Genomic DNA, 22,662 nt, shown 5'->3' on the forward strand with positions numbered 1-22,662 from the left:
AATCTTGAATGAAAATCTATGTTAATAATACCAAAAGGCATAAGTTGTACTAGAAGTCTCTTGAAATTACTTTTGTATGAAATTGTACTTTCCAAGTGAAGTTAATTAGGTGCCGCTTTATGCTTAATTGAAGCATTTTACGTTAGTCAAATACAGGATTTTTCCTAAATTGAGGTTTCCGCATAGCTGGTTATAGTACTAAAACATTGAAGAAACTGTTACAATTAACACTACAGAAACAAAACAAAAAATGTTACAATTAACAGCTTGAAACTCAACTAATTCACAATGAAAAGGATTAAGATTCAAGGAGATGCACCACTGACATAAGTTACAACAAATTACTAGAAAAATTCACCTCTTGCAGCAGCAACCCGCTGTACTCTAGATAACATTGAAAAATCGAAAAATAATCAGTCAGGCAACCATACTTCCTTTCATTAGTAAACTGTCTAACGACACGCACTAGGCTGTTGATGGCACCAAACTTTCATCTGTACCAGATCCACCATAGAATTGTAGAGCCTAACTTGCTGCAGAACACATGGCTAAGTTACATGAAGAAAACTACGAAGTGTCGAGACCATAGATGAGGTTGTTTCATGGTCTTAAAAGCTTTGCCTCCTCAATCGATGACATAATTTGGATTAACAGCTAAAATTCTGTCATTTCTAGATACAGATGTGGGTTGCCCTGCAGCTTCACCCTCCGCTGCTTGCCTACCATCATCTACCACTATCAAATGGCCTTCCCTTCGTACCAAACTCTGCATTACAAGCACTTGTTATGTAAAATTAACAGATACCATTTTTTTAATTCATGTGATCCTATAATACTTGGTAGGATGCAAGATTGCTGTTGATTTACCTCTATAATAGCTTTAAGTTTGGAAACTTCAGTTGCTGCCTCCTCCATGGAGCTGTAGTTATTTTTCTCATTCTGCTGAGCCACATACCATTGAATCAAGTCCCTCTGTCTCATTCCAGCCAGCCCAGTCCCTGCAAATACGAAGCCCACAAAATGTTTCAAGGCCATGGATTACAATGATGAAGAATTAATAAACCATGAACAACTTCTAAAGCAGCACATGTTTAGTTGAATATATCCTTTCATGAGATATTCAAGGATCTATTAAAACAATAAATGGCAAAGGGTGCATTTGGTTTACCTTCTTGTGTTATAGTTTCTTCATGCTGTCTAAGGCGCATAACTAGAGCTTGGGTAACCCTTTGAAAATATTCATCCGTGATCACAAGTTTCTTCCCTTGTTGATTTAAAGACCCTGCTCCACTTTCTGCACATCATAAAACAATTAAAGAGAATAGATGGGTTGTCTATGTAAGTCTAACAATGAATAATTTAAACAAGTAGCATAGGCGATGTGATCTCACCAACATCCCCAGAAGCTGGCTCAGCTGTAGAGTTGCTTGGTTGAGCATCATCTTGACCAGTGCCATCATTTCCATCACCACCAACATTGCCATCATCACGAATTTCGTCTTGAAACTCTGACAGATCAATCTCGCCAGACTCCACACTACATGGCAAAATAGAATACACGTTATCGCCTAAAAACTACATGAGAGAAAAAGACAAGAGAGGATCTTCAACATATTTTCATTATTTTCTTGCCTGATTATGGATTTTTTTAGCAATTTCACCGCTACATTAACATGACGTGGATGTATCTGCAAAAGAAAATCTCTTTAAGTGTAATGCAGTATGTATTACAATCACAATGCAGATGGATAAGTTCCCAAACTTAAAACACCTGTGTTTCCAAATGACTTCGAGCAATGGCTTCTGACAGTCTGATCAGTGCCTCCAGCTGCCTTACTGTCATGCGATAAGCAACTCTACTCCCTGGAGCTGTATCGCCTCTACGGAGAGCAACATAAGAGTCCACCAACAGTTTCCTAGCTTCTGAGGTTAGCTGCATTAGTTTAAACACTGTCAGAAGCAGTAAACGTTGGCAAAAGAAGCTTCTCCTGACAAAAAACAGCCTCATGAGTGAGGAAAGTGTAAACACCAGACCTTGGGTTTCAGAGTTTTTGCATAAGCGATATAACGTTTCAGCTCTGCAGTTGTGAAAGCAGGAACAAGTGCATCTTCACGCTTCTGATGTACTCTCACAATGTGGTGGGCAATGTGGTAGTCAGTTTGATCATTTGGATCGTCAATCATAACATATACCAGATCAAATCTTGAAAGAATAGCAGGGGGAAGAGCCACATTATACTGAGAAAATATAAATTAAAGAGATTAGTCCTCATGAATAAAAGCCTCAAATTTAATCAGCACACCACTGTAAAGACTAGGACTCACGTTTCTCATGCAACAATAGAAAATATAAAAAGGGTGAAAGACTAGGCCAAAAACCCATGCACTTTTGAGAACACTTGCACGGTGCCCCTATAAGCTGTAACAATATTCTTACCTTAAGTGGTTTAGACTTGTCATATCGCCCCCCAGCGGGGTTGGCGGCAGCAAGAATTGATGTCCGAGCATTTAGTGTTGCTTGTATACCTGCTTTTGTGATGCTTATTGTCTGTTGCTCCATGGCTTCATGAATTGCCACCTTCAAGTCCATTTACATATTAGACATCTGAAATTGCTCCATGCATAATATGCCAATTTGTTTTAAATAAATTAATAAAATAATTACCTGATCTCTGATATCCATCTTGTCAAATTCATCAATGCAACAAACGCCATTGTCAGCAAGCATCAGTGCACCAGCCTGAAATTAAAGTCAGATGAGATATATCAGATCATATAAAACATTGCTTGATATGCATAGATATTAGATACATGACAAGAGGCCAAAAAGAAAATTCAAAATGCAAGCATCCTTGCCTTCTCATAGATGTTTGCTTTGTACACTATTGTAGTTCACACTTAAATTTATAACCCAAAAACTATATAGCACATCTAAGCTAGAAAGCCCCCCTTTCTTTCCCCTCTTGATTGTTGTTTGAGCCCAGTGAGTTGCATCCAGATTCAGTATGTCAATAGCTATTGCATTTCATTACCAAGCTAGTATAAACATCATGTTCTTAATATTAGTGCTGGGGCATGCAAGTCCCAGTTCCATTCTTCTGTGATGGCCAATGCAAATCCAGCAGTTCTCCTTTTAACAAAACTAGTGGCTTAATTTAGAAATCTTACACAACACAATGTTATGTTTCCCTTAATAAGTTTGACACAAGACAGTACAATTAAAAAATGACATGCAAGCTTGATGAGTTGACACATGACAAGCATTGCAAAAGAAAATTTAAATCTTACATTGCTTGGACTACTTGCATATGAATCACATTAATATTTTAGTAGAAAACGCAGGAATGCACACTATGGGGACAAGTTTTTTGGCTGTTGAGTCACTAGCAATGGCTAATGGAATTTGTTTCAGGAGTCATAAGTGCATGAGAAAAAAAAAAATCAAGGGTACAAGATATTGATCAAGAATAATATCCTAGTAATGGATCAACTTAAGAAAACTATTGATCCAAATGTATAGAGCCCCTCTGATATTGTCAACGAACTAGGACAATAAAAATATCAAACTTTGGCAGTTTGATGAAAATGGTCTTCTATTTCCCTGTTAACCCAACACAGGTGCTGTGACTGATAGGATTCAATACAATTTATGGATCAAATTTACAAAAGGGTAAACATAAATTAAATTCTACCTCAATACAGAATTCACCAGTTTCTGGTTCTTTGGCCACAGTTGCAGTCAACCCAGCAGCAGAGGAGGATTTTCCAGATGTGTAAACAGATCTTGGAACTATGCCTGAAGTATACCTGTGAATTCATATCCCAGCATATGTAAATGGTTTGTACAAAACATGATAGTTGAAATGATAAAAGGCAGAAATAGCGGCATACTTGAGGAACTGAGACTTAGCACAACTGGGATCTCCAACGATACAGACATTGATGTCACCCCTTAGGTTGATGCCTTCATGAGTAAATTTGTGAACACCACCCAGAAGCATAAGAAGGATTGCTCGCTTTATATCTTGGTGTCCAAACACAGTTGGAGCTATGCTATCAACAAGCTTAGGGAAAAAATCGGGAGTATTTCTCATTCTTTGAATATCATCTAGTTCTTCTGCCTGCCGTAATAACAAAATAACCATAATCGTGGGGTATTTTTCCAAAAATATAAGTGGTGAAACCTAATGGAACATAGCAAGGTAAAGCTTCTTATATAAATATGATGAGAGCCAGGGAAATGAATCATCAAAATATTGAAGACATTCTGAAAAGAGTTTAATATTGCTGACTGGGATCCTCTTGAGAGGCATACAATATACTTTGCATATTACCTACATAATCAGACAAGATGGATATTATACAACTCGAATCATGGGCATATTTTAAAATCAAAGAAGTCAAGTAACAGCACTCTATTAGCTGGAGATTATGCAACAAAAAGCAATCAAGAAACAGATTAATGTAACTACTTCTCAGGCAAACAGGGACCTATAAGAAAACTAGTGGAGACAATGGATCAATAAACTAACTGTGAACTTCTGGCTGTCATCTTCATCAGCTTCCTTCTTTCTATTCCTGATGTCAGTATTCCTTCTACCATCAGCAATCTGAACAAAGAGGCATTTATGAAACAAAGATCATAGAAAGACATCTCTTGTAGCTATACTAAAAGAGAAGCTGATAACAAACCACTCAGTGACCAACCTGAACTGAATTGGCAATAAAGGCAAGGCGATAGGAGAGGTCTCTCACTCCCAATGATCGCAGGCCCCTCACACCTTCATTTCCAACAGCAGAATTGTTGCGCTGAGCAGCTTCACGACGACATTCTGCTCTCTCTCCAGGGGATGCCAATGCCATTATGTCTGGTATCACAACCACAGTGCCAGTGAAGATGACCCTGTATGGGCATGGAAAATCAGGCAAAATTTGGAGGTTAGATTATCAAATTAACCAAAAGATTATTGTATTAAGCTTGAGTGACCCAACATGATACAGGAAAGTAAATTTATCTTACGTGTCACCAGCCCTGGCCTGTTCAACAATCTCGTGGCGCAGAATAACATCCAGTGATCTGGGAAGGGAGCCCGCAGGTATCTCTTTGGAAGTCTCCTGCATTCTTACCCTCTGCCAATCTGCAAATTTGCTATCTTGCCGAAGCAAAGCCCACCTTGCTCTATTTGCACAGGTTGCATTCACGCATATTGTTGGCTGCAACCTCACAGTCAACACAAATGAATACAGGTTTACAATCCATCATTGTGCCCAGTAGACAGCACTGAAACACAATATTTAGTTCAAATAAGCAACAAATTAATTACTACTTCGGACCCACCTCAGTGTACTTAAACTGTTGCTCAACATTTTTTATGATGCTCCCACATTCCAAGCACTTGAAAGTCCCTTGGAGAAGCTCTGGTCGAACCTCACTCGTGCGAGTCACCACTCCAGTCACTGATACCAGTTTCCCAATTTCTGCTGTAGCCAACTCCCTCAACCTGTGGGAAAAAGATATAAAAGCTCAAAATCATTAAGATTTACACACATGTATGTATAATCTACACAAGAACTAATAACCCTAGTTGAACTTATCCTATTGTAATCTTGCTTACTTGTGTTGATATTTTCATGCGCAGAACAAACCAAAAAATGAAAAAGAAAATAAAGGGTATGAAACCTTTCTTTTTGTTTCAATTGTTATAATTATGACTAAGTGATTAAATTCACCATTTCCTCAGCTTAAACTTTTGGTATCGGTGCAATTGATCTTGAGTTCAAACCTTGTCTGTTAAGTGATTAAACTCGCCATTTTCTATCAATTTAAGCTGTTAGAACAACCAGTAATTTATCATTAATCAATGTCAATTTCCTAAAGATCATATATTCTTTCACCAAAAACATATTCCTAACAGAAACATATCACTTTGTCACCATTGCCCATATTAACTAGCAAGCAACCTTCTCAATTTCTCATAACACATAATACCAACTCAACTCAAAGAAAAAACAAAACAACACAAGCACATTCCATAATTGAAGAAAGAACCCAATTGCTCAATACAAATCATTTCAAAAAAAAAAAAAAAAGTATACCTCTTAGTAATTGGGAGATTGAAGAAGGCAATGTTGATATCCTTGTTAGGGTTATCGTCGGCGATGAAAGTGGGCCTCTGCTCCATCACAAACCGCTTGCAAGCGTTCTTCAAATACGGCTCGAACCGCAAGTACTCGTCGGAAATGGCTTTCTGGAGAAGATTATTGAACTGCATCACGTGCGAGAAGTCGATGAACATCGTGCTCGACTCGCTCCCTCTCATCGCTTCGATCTCCGCCTCGTAGTACGGCTCCGCCGCATTATTCCCAACCCTAAAGCTGGAAATTCCATCCACAAATTTCACAATCAACACCAAAAAAACACACACACACAAATACACAGACAGATATGTATATATACAAAAAAAACACAATTTTTCTAAAAACTTAAAAATTTCACAATTGGAAAAAAGCGAAAGGAGGAAACCTTCGGAGGAAGTCGAGGAAAATGGTTTCGACTCGAACGGCTTTTTCATCGACGAAGTAACCACCAAATGCTTCCATTTTCTTCTTCTGAGTCGGATACAGAAACCCTAGCTCTCTCTCTCTCTCTCTCTCTCTCTCTGAGTGAGTTTCTGAGAGATCTGAATTCTAAGGAAAGGGGGATAGATATGGCGGGAAAATAAGGAGAGGGACCCAACGGTTTCGCGCCAAAAAACTCTTCTCTTCTCTATTTTGTGGGCCTTTTGTTCAGGATATTGGACCCAAAAGGCCCAATACGAATATAAGCCTAATATGGCCCCTACAAGAAATGTTGTTGTTGTGAAGGCCCAATTCCATAACAAATTTTTTTTTTTTTTTTTTTTTTTTTGGGTATTCGGCTATTTGCCAATAGTTTCATTTGGGACCGACTCCCCCTCCCAATTTTTTTGAGAGGAAAGATACGTGGGCTTTTTTTTAAGTTTAAAAATATCCTCGTTAATGAATGGTAACTTCATTTAAAAATAGAGTCATAAATATCAAATAACAAATTTCATTATGAATTCAAAAAGATAGCTTCTAAATTTTTTTTTTTTATTCATCTTCAAAAAAGAAATTACAATTGCTACTAAAAATTATATATTTCTAAATTATAATAGATGCAAATTTTTAATCTTTATCCAAAAAAATAGAAGAGGCAAGCGTGCTTAGAGGCTAGTATATATGTGTGTATATATATATATATATATATATATATATATATATATATATATATATTATATGAAGCCTTCGATGAATTTAAGTGTAAAATGGTTCTTTTCACTTTTCAGAGTCAAAAGTCAAAAAAAATTTTAAAATTTTTTTTTTTATCAAGGTATACAATCGACCAATCTTTATTATTTAAAATTTTAAAGGATGTTTTAAGTTTTAACCACTGACATGAATGCATATGATTCATTTAGTTATTAACTGGTTATTTAAAAGATTATTTAAAATTTAACAAAACACTTATTTCTGTTGATTTGAATTGAAGATAATGTTAGGCATGCAAGAACAAGATAATCCGAGTAGAGACAAAGTGTGATTTGTTGAATTATTTACATAATTATTTATTTTGCATTTAAAAAATTATCTGCCAAAAGGCTAATTACTGTTCTCTCAAAAAACTATATATATATATACACACACTAAAAGATATACTCAAAATTTCATTTGTAGAGATTTTTATTTTTATTTGTATCTGAATTTTTCATTAATTTTAGGGATTATCCATGGTTTTCAACTTATTTCTACTATTTCTTGATTATGTTCTTCAACAATTAAAATCCCATTGATAAAAATAATTACATTATCCAATAAGATAAAATAATTATCTTAAATACTTAAAAGAATCCAACATTATCTACTTAGAACTATCTAGTGCTTAAATGTCTACCATAATTAAAAATTCAAACTAATGACCACATGTGTTTGAATTTTAGGGTCAATGTCAATCATGTTGCTCTTGCTTGTTTGAAGTTGTCAACTTTTTTTTTTTTTTGACAATCATGTTGAAGTTGTCAAATTATTATTATGTGTTTAGAATTTTGCGAGTGATATTCAAGATAGGTGTTGTTTTTGGAGGCGGATATTTGTAATTTCGTAAATGCGAGTTAATTCGTTCAAAAACTCAACAACAAAAAAAAAAAAAAAAAATTACACATATGGATGGGTGTATATTAATTGCTAGTATAGTCAATACTCAATAGTGTCTTGGTTCATGGTTGCATGTTTTATTTAAGTCAAACCAAATAAGAATATGGTTTCCTTCTCAAATAAATAAAAGAATATGGTTTAAAAAATAAAAGTTGGGATTAGGGAGCGTGTGTGTCTATATACATATGTGCGTGTGTAAAAGAGGATTTCCTTCTTTCAATTAAACTTTTATGTCGACTTTAAAAAAAAAAAAGACTAAACTTTTTTGTAGTTCAAAAATACCTCCATTAATAAAGGGTAACTTCATTTAAAAATATGGTCATAAATGTCAAATAACAAATTTTATTTTAAATTAAAAAATAAAACTATTAAAATTTATGATTTTTTCCCTTTACGTTCAAATTTCTAAAGTTTATATTTGTTTGAAAAATTAAGAAATATATTTCTAAATTATAATAAATGTAAGTTATTAACATTTACCTAAAAAAAATAGAAAAACCTCTGAGTCAAAGACTAGTGTGTGTCTATATATACATATACATATATATATACACACACACTAACCTCATTACATGCGTTTTGCGTATACGATGAAGCTTTTTTTTTTTTTTTTTGGTTTAGTGTCATAAGTTTTTTTAATAAAAAAAATTGGATAAGTTAATTTTGAAGACATGGATTAGTAGGAGAGTGCCCTATTTTGTAGGCATTTTAAGTGGAATTAAAAATATATTTTTACCAGGTTGTCATTGATAGTAACGTTTTTTACAAGTTGTCAATACATTAAGGAGGCTGACGAGAATATACAACCCGTCAGCCAGTCTCATTAGGATGCCTCCTTTTGACGTTCGAGGTCATACCCCTTACGTAACGACGTTAGGCTAACAGATCAAGTTGACGAGTCAAGGCTGACGACCTTGGTTGTAAAGGTCCTTGGCTGACATTCTTTGTGGAGACATACATAGGCTGACGACAGTGTAGGAGGTACACGTGGGCTGACGACCTTGGCAGGTAGAAGCTGAAGGAGCAATCCAACCTTCATTCTTAGCCTATCTTGACTTCTACATACGTGAATATAAGGAAAGTTCTTGCGCTACACGTTCGGCTTTAGTCAAGAAGATTCCTATAAGGAAATGGCTCTATACAATAGGCAAAGATCTACAAATTACTCTTCTAAAAGGAAAGTACTTCTTCACCGAGGCGTTTATTTCGACCCTATACCACTATATATACCCCAAAACCCTCATGACCCAAAGGTACGCACAATTATCTCAACTCTGGCACTCTAGGGTTGTTTAAAAGACTATAACTTGATCGTCGGAGGGTTTTTGGCCGGCACCACACCGGTGCTCTCTGTTCGATCATCTATTTTCTCTTTGCAGGTGTTGCTTCGATCTGAGGAGTATTCGCAGCTTACTGGTGATTTCTTCGGCATCATCAGTTGGCGCCGTCTGTGGGGAGGACATCTTCGAGTATCACAGCCTTGCTCTATTTCTGAGACAAAAAGTTGCATGGTACTCACTCGATCGATGGCAACAAACAACAACCAAGGCGACGAACCGCACGCCACAGCTCTAGAAAGGCAGGTCCAAACGCTTGCAGCGGCAGTTAAGCGCCTCACCAAGCAGAATCATGATCTGGAGGAACAGTTGCGACAGAGGACTGCACACCAGAGTGCACCAGAGGAAGACCAGGAAGATGATAGTCTGGAAGGAAGGAATGCGGAAGGACCTGAGGGCAGCAACGCTCCGACTAGACCGGAGCGACAAGAAACTAACCTACCATCCGTCTCAGACACCTTGCCGACCCACATCGCTGCTGAGATGCAGGAGATGAGGGAACGTATGGACGTAATGATGAACGCCCTTAGAGGACGAGTATCCAGCAACCTGGACGACCTAGTCCACAGGACGGATTCGCCTTTTACAGCGCTCGTGAATTCATGCACTCTTCCTCCAAAGTTTCGCATGCCACACGTGGAGAATTACGACGGATCCAAGGACCCATTGGACCACTTGGAATCCTTTAGAACCCTAATGCATCTTCAGGGCGTACCGGACGAAATCATGTGCAGGACTTTTCTCACCACCTTGAAAGGGCCTGCGAGGGATTGGTACAGTAGGCTGACGCCCAATTCCATCGGCACTTTTAAGGAACTAGGCGCACAGTTCGTATCACATTTTATTGGGAGTCACCGACACAAGAGATCTACTACGTGTATACTGAGTATTAAGCAACGAGAAAACGAGACATTAAGGTCATATATAGCCTGCTTTAACAAGGAATCCCTCTCGATAGACGAGGCAGATGACAAGATACTTGTGGCAGCATTCATGAACGGGCTACGAGAGGGTAGGTTCTTATTTTCTCTATGCAAGAATGACCCAAAGACTATGTCCGATGTACACTACAGGGCGACGAAGTACATGAATGCGGAGGATGCTTTGCTCGCCCAAGAGGACAAGCCCAGAAAAAGGGAAAGACAAGAAGATGCACAACCAGACAGAAGACAAAAAAGGGCGAGAACCAGAGAGCGACGAGATGATCGACGACCCAAGCCGCCTACAGGAAGATTCATGAACTTCACTCCCTTAAATGCGCCCATCGACCAGGTGCTGATGCAGATTAAAGAGGAGGAAACTTTGGCCTTTCCTGGCAAACTGAAGGGAGATCCCAACAGGAGACCGAGGGACAAATACTGCCGTTTTCATCAGGATCACGGCCATGACACCGCCGATTGCTACAACTTGAAACAGCAAATAGAAGCTCTTATTAGGCGAGGAAGGTTGCAGAGGTTCGTCAACAAGGAGAGGGCGGACCCGTCACAAAATCAAGCCACTCGGCGAGACAATGATCGCCCCAGGCAACCTGTAGGAGATATAAGGACGATTGTAGGAGGCATCACGATCGCCGGGTCTTCCAAGAAAGCTCGAAAGACATACATCAGAACGGTCCAGAACGTCCAGATGACAAGTCCCTCGCTTGAAAGGTCACGGATTGACAATCCCCCCATTGAATTTTCGGAAGTAGACGCCCGGCACCTTCATCACCCCCACGACGACGCTTTGGTCGTCACCATAGGGGCAGGAGACTATAACATACACCGAGTTCTCGTAGACAACGGTAGTTCAGCAGACATCTTTTACTATCCCGCTTTCCAACAGATGGGAATTAAAAAGGAACGACTAATTCCGGCTAACGCCCCACTCATTGGCTTTGGAGGGGCGAGGGTACATCCACTTGGCGTTGTCACTTTAGCGGTGACCATTGGAGACTACCCACAGCAGGTCACCCGGAATGTAACATTCCTGGTAGTCGATTGCTCGTCGGCTTACAATACCATCATAGGTCGTCCAACCCTCAATTCATGGAAAGCCGTAACCTCGACATACCATTTGATGATAAAATTCCCTACTGATCATGGAATTGGAGAATTGAGAGGAAATCAGGTATCCGCACGCGAATGTTACGTGGCCATGATGGAGATGGACAGCCACATTCAAGCCATGAGCATAGAGGAACGTCGGGTGGCGACAGAGCCTGTCGAGAGACTCGAAGACGTGCCTCTCGACAAAGCCCACCCGAAGCGAATGACCAAAATCGGCACCCTGGCCGACCTGGCGATACGTCAAAAACTCGCGACCTTCTTGAAAGAAAACAAAGACATATTCGCATGGAGCCACGAAGACATGCCAAGAATTGACCCGTCAGTCATGGTGCATAGGTTGAATGTGTCGCCATCTTTCCCGCCCGTCCGACAGAAGAAAAGAACCTTTGCCTAAGAAAGAGATCAAGCAATAGTAGAAGAAGTCCGCAAACTGCAAGAAGCTGGATTTATCAGGGAAGTGTATTACCCCGATTGGTTGGCGAACGTCGTGATGGTCAAAAAGAACAACGGGAAATGGAGGATGTGCGTCGACTTCACGGACTTAAACAAAGCATGCCCCAAAGATAGCTACCCCCTCCCGCGGGTCAACATCCTGGTGGATTCTATGGCTAAACATCAGCTGCTAAGCTTCATGGATGCATTTTCCGGGTATAACCAAATCCGAATGGACGAGGCTGATCAAGAGAAGACTTCGTTCGTAACAAGCCAAGGCCTCTTTTGCTACAAGGTCATGGCCTTCGGCCTGAAAAACGCTGGCGCAAACTATCAGAGGCTCATGAACAAGATGTTTGCACACCAGATTGGAAGAAACGTCCAGGTATATGTCGACGACATGCTGGTCAAAAGTCAAAGAGAAGAAACTCATCTGGAGGATCTTAAGGAAACATTTGATACTCTTCGCTCCTACAATATGAAGCTCAATCCAAGCAAGTGTGCCTTTGGAGTGACGGCAGGAAATTTCTTAGGGTACATGGTATCCCAAAGAGGGATCGAGGCCAACCCGGATAAGATTCAGGCTATTATGGGGATGGCCCCTCCTAAAAATATCAAGGAAGTACAAAGCCTCAATGGCAGGGTCGCCGCACTTAGTAGATTTGTATCGAAGGCGGCAGATAGATGTCTACCTTTTTTCCGAATATTGAAAAAATCTTTTGAATGGACGGCCGAGTGTCAATAAGCGTTCGAAGATCTGAAGGCCTACCTCTCTTCGCCGCCGTTGCTAAGCCCCTTACAACCAGGAGAAGAACTGTTCCTCTATCTGGCCGTTTCCCCAGCAGCTGTCAGCGCGGCCTTAATCAGAGAAGACGACAAGGTTTAACGACCCGTGTACTACGCGAGTAAGGCATTGCATGGTGCATAAGAAAGATATCCTCTCATGGAAAAACTTGCCTTTGCTTTGGTTACAGCGGCCCGTAAACTCAAGCCATATTTCCAAGCCCATACAATAGTCGTCCTAACTGACAAACCTTTGAGGCGAGCAATGGGTAGCCCTGCGGCTGCCAGACGAATGGCGTTGTGGTCGATAGAACTAAGCGAATTTGATATACAATATCGCCCCCGCATTGCCATCAAGGGACAAGCGGTGGCCGACTTCATTGCGGAGTTCACCAGCGCGGAAGGCGAAGAGAAAAAGAATCCCCAATGGAGCATTTTCACTGACGGGTCGTCCAACAAGAAGGCTGGCGGGGTAGGGGTCGTGCTTAAATCTCCGGAAGGCGACGAGCTCAAATGTATGATTCGCCTCGATTTTCCTACAACTAACAATGAAGCTGAGTACGAAGCCCTGATAGCAGGTTTAGACCTTGCCCAAGTTATAGGGGCCACGAACGTGGTTGTTCACTGTGACTCCCAAGTCGTCACAAGCCAGGTAAACGGCGAGTACGAGGGCAAGGGTGAAAAAATGAAGAAGTACTGGGAGCAAGCGACAAAGAGAATAGATGGGCTGCAAGCCAAAATAGTTCAAATTCCAAGAGGAGAAAACGAACATGCCGACCGACTTTCCAAAGCCGCATCTGCGGAGCCTATGATCACCATTGACAAGGTACTTTCTTTTACTCAGTCCTCACCGTTAATTGACGTTGTCAGCATACAGGAAATTGGTTCCGAAAACAATTAGACCACGCCCTTGATCTCCTACCTAAAAGATGGCACGTTGCCTGATAAGAATGAGGTTGCCAGGAAGCTGAAGGTCCGGTCTGCACGGTTTGTCTTGATAAAGGATGTCCTCTACAAAAGGGGCTTTTCTCGACCATACCTAAGGTGCGTAGACCCCGAAGAAGCAAGCTATGTTATGAGAGAAGTACACGAGGGGATATGCGACAACCACTCTGGATCACGGTCATTGGTACAAAAGTTGATTCGGGCCGGATACTATTGGCCGACAATACAAAATGACGCCCAGGTTTATGTGAGAGCTTGCGACAAGTGTCAAAGGTTCAGCAACATCATTCGGCAACCGGCGGAAGAATTGACCCCTATAACCGCCCCATGGCCATTCGCCCAATGGGGGTTGGATATCATGGGACCATTCCCGATGGCAGCAAGGCAGCTGAAGTTCCTCGTCGTCGGCATCGATTACTTCACCAAATGGGTTGAAGCTGAAGCCCTAGCCACAATCACTGAAAAGAATATAAGGGGTTTTGTATGGAGAAACATTGTTTGTAGGTATAGAATTCCAAGAGTCTTAATTTCGGACAACGGTAAACAATTTGACAACGACTCCTTTCGAGCCTTCTGTTCAGAGTTAGGAATCAAGAACCATTATTCCTCCCCAGCCCATCCTCAGGCAAACGGATAAGTGGAAGTCACCAACCGATCCTTGCTTCGAATCATCAAGACTCGGCTTGAGGGGGCAAAGGGCGTATGGCCTGAGATGCTACCCAGCGTGTTATGGGCATACAGAACGACAGTATGAACCCCTACAGGAGAAACCCCTTTCCAGCTGACATACGGGAGTGAAGCGGTCATTCCAGCCGAGATAGGACTCACGAGCTATAGGGTGGACAATCACGACGAGGAAAGAAATGATCGAGAGCTTCGTTTACAACTGGATCTAATTGACGAGGTAAGGGCGGTGGCTGAGCAGAGACTCACAAGATACCAGGACCTCGTAGCCAAGCACTACAACTCCCGAGTCAAGCACCGAGACTTCAAAGTCGGAGATCTTGTTTTAAGGAAGGTAATGGGCGCAGCAAGGGATCCCACACAAGGAAAGCTCGGCCCGAACTGGGAAGGACCATACAAGATTGCATCATGGATAAGAAAGGGCACCTATCACCTAGAGACTCTTGACGGGCAGAAACTACGACACCCATGGAACGCCGAGCATCTCAGAAAGTACTACCAGTAGAAGATAGCAAGCAGAACATTACTCCTCATTACCAGTTTATGCTCTTTAATTATCCGTCTTAGCTTATTCTTATCTACAGTATATTTTAAGTCCAAAGGACTGAAAGTTTGTCTTTCTTTTTTGAACAAAATTTTACTTATGCATTCATCGTAATAAGAGGAGGTTCATTCAGAAACGACTAGTAAATTTTTTATGCCTTGAAGAAAACAGCAAATCCTCTACTACTAAGTCCACAAGTTGGACGACCTTATGGCCAAGTTCGCAAAGTGGACGGCCTATTCCTAAGTCCACAAAGTGGACAACCTACTTCTAAGTCCACAAAGTGGACAGTCCCATGGCTAAGCCCACCAAGTGGACGGCATTATAAATAAGTCCACAAAATGGACGGCCTTACACCTAAAATCCACAAAGTGGACGACCCCAATCTGAGGCCAACAAGGTGGACGACCTCATTACTAGAAGGCCTTATCACCAAGTGCATAAGATGTACAAGGGCAATAAAATGCTGATCTGTTCCCTCTTGGACTCGTCACCTTGCCATGATGCAACAAAGTGACGGTGTTATGTTCAAAGTGACGGCATAATAAGCTAGCTGACGGCATTGTTCGTAGAAATGATGGGCGTATAGCCGAATGGATACATTGAACTAGATTAGCTAAAAAAGAAAAGCTGACGCCGTTAGGAAATTGACAGACATAAAATTAAGTTTTATCCAACGGCGTCGCCCATGAAACTGACGAAATGATAAAAAACGACCCTAAGTTTTCATGGAAAAGAAGCTGACGCCGTCATCAGTTCAAAAATTGAATTGAAAGAGAAAAAACCCCGTCACCCTTAAGCTGACGGGCTCATCACGAACATATAATTCTGACTTAGAATAAAAAACACACATACTTGAAGCATAAAATGAGATTAAAATTAAAATAAGCGATGTCTTTACAAAAGCCCAGAAAATTGGGCGTCAAGTACTACAACTTCGTCTACACTTTTCAAAGAGAAAAAGAAAGAAAATTTTTAAGTTCATATGGGGGGCCTCAGGGTCTTCCATCGTCTTCGGCAGTAAAAGGCTGGGCGCAGGAGACAGAAGGGCTGACGGGATCTGGGTTGCCATTGTGCGGGTTTGCTGGAGTCAGAGTAACGGATTGATCCGCGGCTGGCTGAGCTAGAACGACACTGTTGTCTCTCTGACTGTTGTCGTCAGCTTCTTCATTGACGGCGTCGCCTGCAGGGGTTGACGGGATGGACTCATCCATTGAAATCCTTGACAAATCCAAGTTAGGATACACAGATTTTACTTGCTTCAAGTAGTCCTCGAACCCGTCACCGTAGTAGGCAGCGCAAGCGTCTATGAAGGATGACGAATCCTTAAACTCCGTCACAGCATCATTCCTAGCCGTCTCCACTTGGACTAGGATGGATCTCAGCTCCTTTTCCGCCGCCACCTTGGCCTCCGTCTCCAGATCCCGTCGGCGGGTTTCCTCCGTCAGCTTTTCCTTATAATTCTTCAGCTCCGCGCCCAAGGTGCGGTTCGCATCCTTGTACTGCGCCTGCCCGTCAGCCAGGTACTTGTCGCGCTCGTGCAGACCAGTAATCACCCCTTCCTTGGCGGAGCACCTGTTTGACAAAGCCTTCATGCGAACCATAGCCTGGAAGAAAAAGGGGAGGAGATAACGTCAGGGTATAAAAAAATTGGTCGGGCACCAAAGTAGAAAGCGAGGCTCACCCTGGTAAGGTCGAAAAGGCCTGACGCCTTTATCTCGTCAATAGTCTGCTTAGCACAAGGGCCCATTTCCTCATCCTTCAAGATGGACTCCGTCACCTCTACGGCGTAATCTTTATGGGTCAGTAGACGGCGTACAGATCCCTGGGAGATGGGGCCTGACGAGGTCATTGGCCCCTTACCTGCCCCGTGAATGGACCTGGGAGGTGACGGCCTTCGTGAAGACTTGTCCCCGGGAGTTGGGGCAACCTTCTTCCCTGGACGATCTTCCCTACCGTCAGGTTTCCTCTTGGCCACGACCTTCCCGACGGGCTTAGGGGCTGACGGTGGGGTCGACTCACCCCCAGCCTTCTCTTGCTGTTTCTTCTTGGCCGCAGCGGCAGCTCGAACCCTTTGTCTAGCTGACTCCATTTTTGCGAAAAATAAAGGTTAGAAAGAGACAGCGTCAGGATAAGAACAATAAGTTAAAGGATACTCACGGCGACGAGAATAAGCGTTTAATTTGTAAGCTTCCTCCGTCGGTTCAGGACCACCACAATATAAATGAAGAGTATCTAGTGTGATCAAGTCCCGACACTTTCTCTCGTCCAAAGGAATGGCCGTCACTCGACGAATAAAATCCTCTTGCTCCGCGGTAATGCGTGGACGATTGTTGGCTGCAATGAAAAGTGACGGGTTAAGACATCAAATAAGTAGACAAAGCGAGAAGGTCGACGGGATTAACCTGAATCTCTAACATATGCCCATGTGTTATCAAAACCGTTGGGCATTGACTCCCACTCCTCCTAACGGCATACCCAGTTTGTTCCTTCTACAAAGAAGTATCTGCCCTTCTACTTCCTGTTGGAATCAGGCATATCTGACACTAATTTCAACTCCTTCTCCCTCACTGCAAAATGATATACTCCTTTTGACGAGGAAATGTGTTGAGGACGATAACACCAAAAGAACTCGTCCAAGGTCAGCTGACGGTTTCCACCATTTAGACTACCCCACAAGATCTCGGCACCAATAAAGGTTCGCCAAGCGTTGGGGGCAATCTGGCTGACGGATATCCCAAGGAAGTTAGCTAACTGACGATGCAACGCCATCAGTGGTAGCCTTAGCCCGGCCGCGAACATGGCATCATACATGCCGACGGCCGCGGTTCATCCCGAGTAACACCTCTCGCCTTCCTCAGGAAGGCAGATGGGAATGTCGTCTGGTATTTGGTAGCGGGACCGCAAACTCTTAAAAACATTCTCCGACATCGTCGGAAGAAACTTGTTGACGGACCACTCTGCGGGCAAGATGAAGGGACGATCATCACCAGAGGATCCCAAGGTACTCTCTAAGGTCCCCTCGTCCTCGTCACTCTCTCCCCCGTCACTGATATTTGCTTTTTCATTAATCCCCTGGTCTTCATCGTCTACCCTTTCTTCGCTGCCATCACCACTCACCTCACTTCCTCTAGAACTCTCTACTTCACCGTCAGAAGGAGTTGACGATTCTCTTTCTGACGACCAGGATAGGCCCTCCGCGGGCTCACGACCTGATTGGAAAATGTCGTCGTAACCTGCTCCTTCGCGGATCGACTATCGATCACTCGGCGTCTCCCTAGACATCTGACTACCTACAAACGACGGGTTTTTATTCTAAGATCCTAGGCAGACGACTTCACTAAAGGGCGTCACTAGAAAAAGTAAAAAGGTAAAGTAAGGAAAACTTACGTGTAGGAGGACGGTCTCAAGAAGCTGACGGCTGTACGATTGACGGTGTGATAAGATTGGCAGTGACGTATTCTTTCTCTCAAGATGAACAAGGCGAAAAAAGTGGGAAAAAGGTAAATAGTGAAGTATATATAGGAGAGAGGAGGCGCGAAAGACGAAGCGTCACACCCGTCCAGACACGAAGCCAATCAGTCTACGCCATGTGTCCCACCATTTAATGAAGATGGCACAAATTACCATGCACGAACCATTTTCCCAATAACGACAACTTCATGACCCGTCACCCATAGCTGACGGGGTAATGGAGTGGGGGGCAGTTGATAGTGACATTTTTTACAAGCTGTCAATACATTAAGGAGGCTGACGGGAATATACAACCCGTCAGCCAGTCTCATTAGGATGCCTCCTTTTGACGTTCGAGGCCATACCCCTTACGTAACGACGTTAGGCTAACGGATCAAGTTGACGAGTCAAGGCTGACGACCTTGGTTGTAAAGGTCCTTGGCTGACGTTCTTTGTGGAGACATACATAGGCTGACGACAGTGTAGGAGGTACACGTGGGCTGACGACCTTGGCAGGTAGAAGCTGAAGGAGCAATCCAACCTTCATTCTTAGCCTATCTTGACTTCTACATACGTGAATATAAGGAAAGTTCTTGCGCTACACGTTCGGCTTTAGTCAAGAAGATTCCTATAAGGAAAGGGCTTTATACAATAAGCAAAGATCCACGAATTACTCTTCTAAAAGGAAAGTACTTCTTCACCAATGCGTTTATTTCGACCCCATACCACTATATATACCCCAAAACCCTCATGACCCAAATGTACGCACAATTATCTCAACTCTGGCACTCTAGGGTTGTTTAAAAGACTCTAACTTGATCGTCGGAGGGTTTTTGGCCGGCACCACACCGGTGCTCTCTGTTCTATCATCTATTTTTTCTTCGCAGGTGTTACTTCGATCTGAGGAGTATTCGCAGCTTACTGGTGATTTCTTCGGCATCATCAGTCATTAAGTTTTTTTTTTTTTTTTCTTTAAACATAAAGTTTAAGGGTACCTCTGAACCACATAAAAGTTCAATCCAAATAAGGGAATCCACGTAAAAGTTCAGTCCAAGGATGAATTATTATGGTGTACATTTGATTGGCTTTTAATCAAGAAAACTTGGCTTATAGAAAAGAAAAAAATATATATTAAAAAAAAAACTCAGCCTGAAAAAGGGCTTAAAACCCAGTAAGCGGTTCAGAGGCACTGTAAAATTACAAAACATGAAACACCGACGGGGGTGGTGCGGTGCCATAAAAAGACAAACATAATGAAATTTGTTGATAATTTAATGAGCATTAAATTAAAGAAGTTTCACCTGTATTTTGTATTTATCTAAAAACAAAAAAAATTTGAGAAAAAAAAAATCCAAAAACACAAAATAATAAATTAGTAGTAATCCCTAATATCAATGACCACTTGTGCGCAAATAATATTGTTATTCAAATTTTGTTGAATATTTAATGAGCATTAAAGAAGTTAGACAGTTGACATAAACATAGTACTAGTATTTATCTGAGTTGTGGAGCACTTTGATTGGTTGGTCCAGTGGTTATGGCATTATGGGTTCACTTTTACGAGTTTAGGAGATAGGGTCTTAGTTTAAATCCCGCAATGAGAAGCGCTTAGAAGATATCAGGATTGACTTTAGTAAATAGATTGTCGCTATAGTCACGGTAAGGTAGAAGACATCAACTCAAGTAGTTCACTTACTCATTTTTTTAATTATAAAAAAAAAGAAAAATAAAAAGAGTAATGAGGTGTGTAAGATGGATCTTAAAAAATAAAAGAAGAAGAAGAGTATTACAAAATACAAGGTGTTAGTTTTGTAATACTAGTGGTTCCATTCCTGTAAGGCTCTATGAAACTGTGTACTAAAATTTAGGTAGAAATTAAAGAGTCGGAAAATACCAGTTCATGTCCACCAATAGTTAATGGTTAGGCCCTTCTCACCTGTATACTAAATTTGTTCTAACGTCCATCCACAAATTCACGTGAGGCTGGCTTCTTTCTTTATATCCTGAATACATCTTGGGAAGTGGGAACCAAAACAATACATCAGGGAATAGAGGTCCCGGGGGGACACTGTTAACTTGTAAGATCTAAGATGTTCACACTGTCTATTACAATTAAAAAATTTGGAAGTTTTAAATCTATTTTATCACACTATCCATTAATTAATAAAATTTTCGGTTTAATGTTTTTTGAGAATCTCATAATTAAATTATATGTTTTTATCTATACTATTATTTAAGGGACTTTTCATGTTTGAATTCTTTATTTTTTTAGTTCAAAAATATCTTTATACCTTTATGTTGGATTTCTCATTAGACCAAGACACCAATCAGTTTTTGGTGTAAGTGGGGATTGAACTCCAAATTTCTTATTCAACCATTAAAAATTTTACCAGTTAAGCTAATTAGAACCCACAATTATATATTGATCTAAGATTACCTTGAAATTTTAGAAACTTGTAGAGTATAAAAAGAAAATTTAATCCAACAATATATATATATATATATATATATATATATATATATATATATAAAAGTATTAGAACATAGCTTATAGTTTACATACTTAGATTACCTTGAACTCATCAACACACATACATATATAATAGTGGATGAACCTAAATACAACCAAACGATTAGCATGGAAACCTAATTGAAACAAATACTAAAAACAACAACAACAACAACCACATGAGAGAGAGAGAGAGAGAGAGAGAGAGAGAGAGATTTATTATAGAAGAAAATGAAACGGGCATTCTGGCAAGTTCTTCTAAATGTAGTTCATATTCTCCATTTTATTTTCTTTAATGTTTAACGTTTCTAAATGTCATAGAGTTTTAATATTAATACACACTCGTCTCTTGCGCTTTGTCCGCTAATACTAACATTATAATAAAACCAACATTATTTTCCTGTTCTAGGGTGATTGATTAGAACCTCCATACTTACACTACCACATAACATTCTAAATCTTAAATGCCTTGTATTATGAATCGTAAGCTTCATTGTCACTGAATAGAACCTAGAACCTACTTTACGTACAGTCTCTTAATGATCCTTCATAAGATCCTAAACCAGTCAATTTTATGAACTTTAATTCACTCAAATACGTACCTATACCATTATATCTGAATAATCAAAAATAGCATCGACTGCGGCTAACCAAATCCACATGGAGGAGATGTAGTTCCAACCCTATCTCAATTCCTAATTAAATACTTTTGCAAACGGTTATTTAAGTCCACAAGGGACAAAATTTGGCTCCAAACATATTCGAAATTATATTTTTTAACTCAATATGTAACGATTTATAAGATTATTTATATGTAATATTTAAACAAATTACATGATTTATAAATAAGTCATGTGACTAAAACTACAAATGAATAGTCTCTTTAATCACTACAAATAGCAAAATAATTCCAAGCATGTTTGGAGTTGAACTTTTTCCCTCTTCTAATATAATATGTATGTATAATCTATACATTTAAAGCCAACATAAATTTTAACTACCTTTGGATTAGTTTTTTAGTGAAAAATGTTACATATTAATAAACAACAAATATGCAATTCTAAATTAAAAAATACACACTTTTCAAAGATAAAAATATAACTATCAACAATTCATTAGTTTGCACTCAAAAAATCATTGTATTTGTGTGTTTATATATGTTAAAAATTTGTGAACAGTGCACAACTTGTCTTTGTTTTTTGGGTTTTGTTAACACATACCCTAAGCACTCATTAAGAAGACTTCAAAGGTCTCACCTACACTGAAAAATATCATAAGTTAATTGATAAAAATCTAGATTGAAAATGATTTTGACTCCTTCTAAAAGTGGTTTCGACTAGCTCTATCATTAAATTCTGCCTTAGAAGGTGCCATTTGACACCCAGGACCCTTTACAAAATACAGTATATAAAAACATTACGTAACATTAAGTGCATCAATTTGTTCTCTTGGTTTTAAGTACACTCCCAAATCTGAGTTTATTTGTTGAAAGTTTATTTGTTAAAAATTTGTGCACAATGCACAACTTGTCTTTATTTTTTGGTTTTTATTAATAGGTACCTTAGGCGCTCATTAAGGAGACTTCAAGGGGTCTCACCAACACCGAAAAATAGCAAAAGTTAATTAAAATTTAGGAGAAAAAAAATTATAAATATTTTATCGGGAGAATAATAAAACAATAAATATTGTTGACAAGTTTTTATATTTTTCATAAAA

General features: G+C 40.2%; 1 protein-coding gene across 1 annotated transcript; it reads right to left on the minus strand.

The window, feature by feature from the left end:
• Positions 1-206: 206 nt before the first annotated feature.
• Positions 207-6,668, minus strand: LOC142642169 (DNA replication licensing factor MCM6). The gene is made up of 17 exons (XM_075816526.1): positions 6,524-6,668; positions 6,097-6,375; positions 5,339-5,501; positions 5,021-5,214; positions 4,708-4,903; positions 4,533-4,610; positions 3,892-4,121; positions 3,693-3,807; positions 2,666-2,740; positions 2,438-2,578; positions 2,035-2,238; positions 1,772-1,933; positions 1,633-1,688; positions 1,392-1,537; positions 1,169-1,294; positions 868-998; positions 207-766 (listed from the first exon to the last, which is right to left on the minus strand). Exons 1-17 carry the CDS (start codon positions 6,598-6,600, stop codon positions 626-628), a joined length of 2,514 nt encoding a protein of 837 aa, XP_075672641.1. The 5' UTR covers positions 6,601-6,668; the 3' UTR covers positions 207-625.
• Between the last annotated feature and the right edge of the window lie 15,994 nt (positions 6,669-22,662).

The sequence above is a fragment of the Castanea sativa genome, chromosome 7, assembly GCF_040712315.1.
Source record: "Castanea sativa cultivar Marrone di Chiusa Pesio chromosome 7, ASM4071231v1".
NCBI classification, from domain to species: domain Eukaryota; kingdom Viridiplantae; phylum Streptophyta; class Magnoliopsida; order Fagales; family Fagaceae; genus Castanea; species Castanea sativa.

Excerpts from the sequence above, each read along its gene's own strand:
- LOC142642169 (XM_075816526.1), bottom strand. The coding sequence starts at position 6,600 with ATGGAAGCATTTGGTGGTTACTTCGTCGATGAAAAAGCCGTTCGAGTC. Across the intron at positions 6,376-6,523 it reads TTCCTCGACTTCCTCCGAAG|CTTTAGGGTTGGGAATAATG; the intron begins GTTTCCTCCTTT and ends TGGAATTTCCAG. Across the intron at positions 4,611-4,707 it reads TTATTGCCAATTCAGTTCAG|ATTGCTGATGGTAGAAGGAA; the intron begins GTTGGTCACTGA and ends CTCTTTGTTCAG.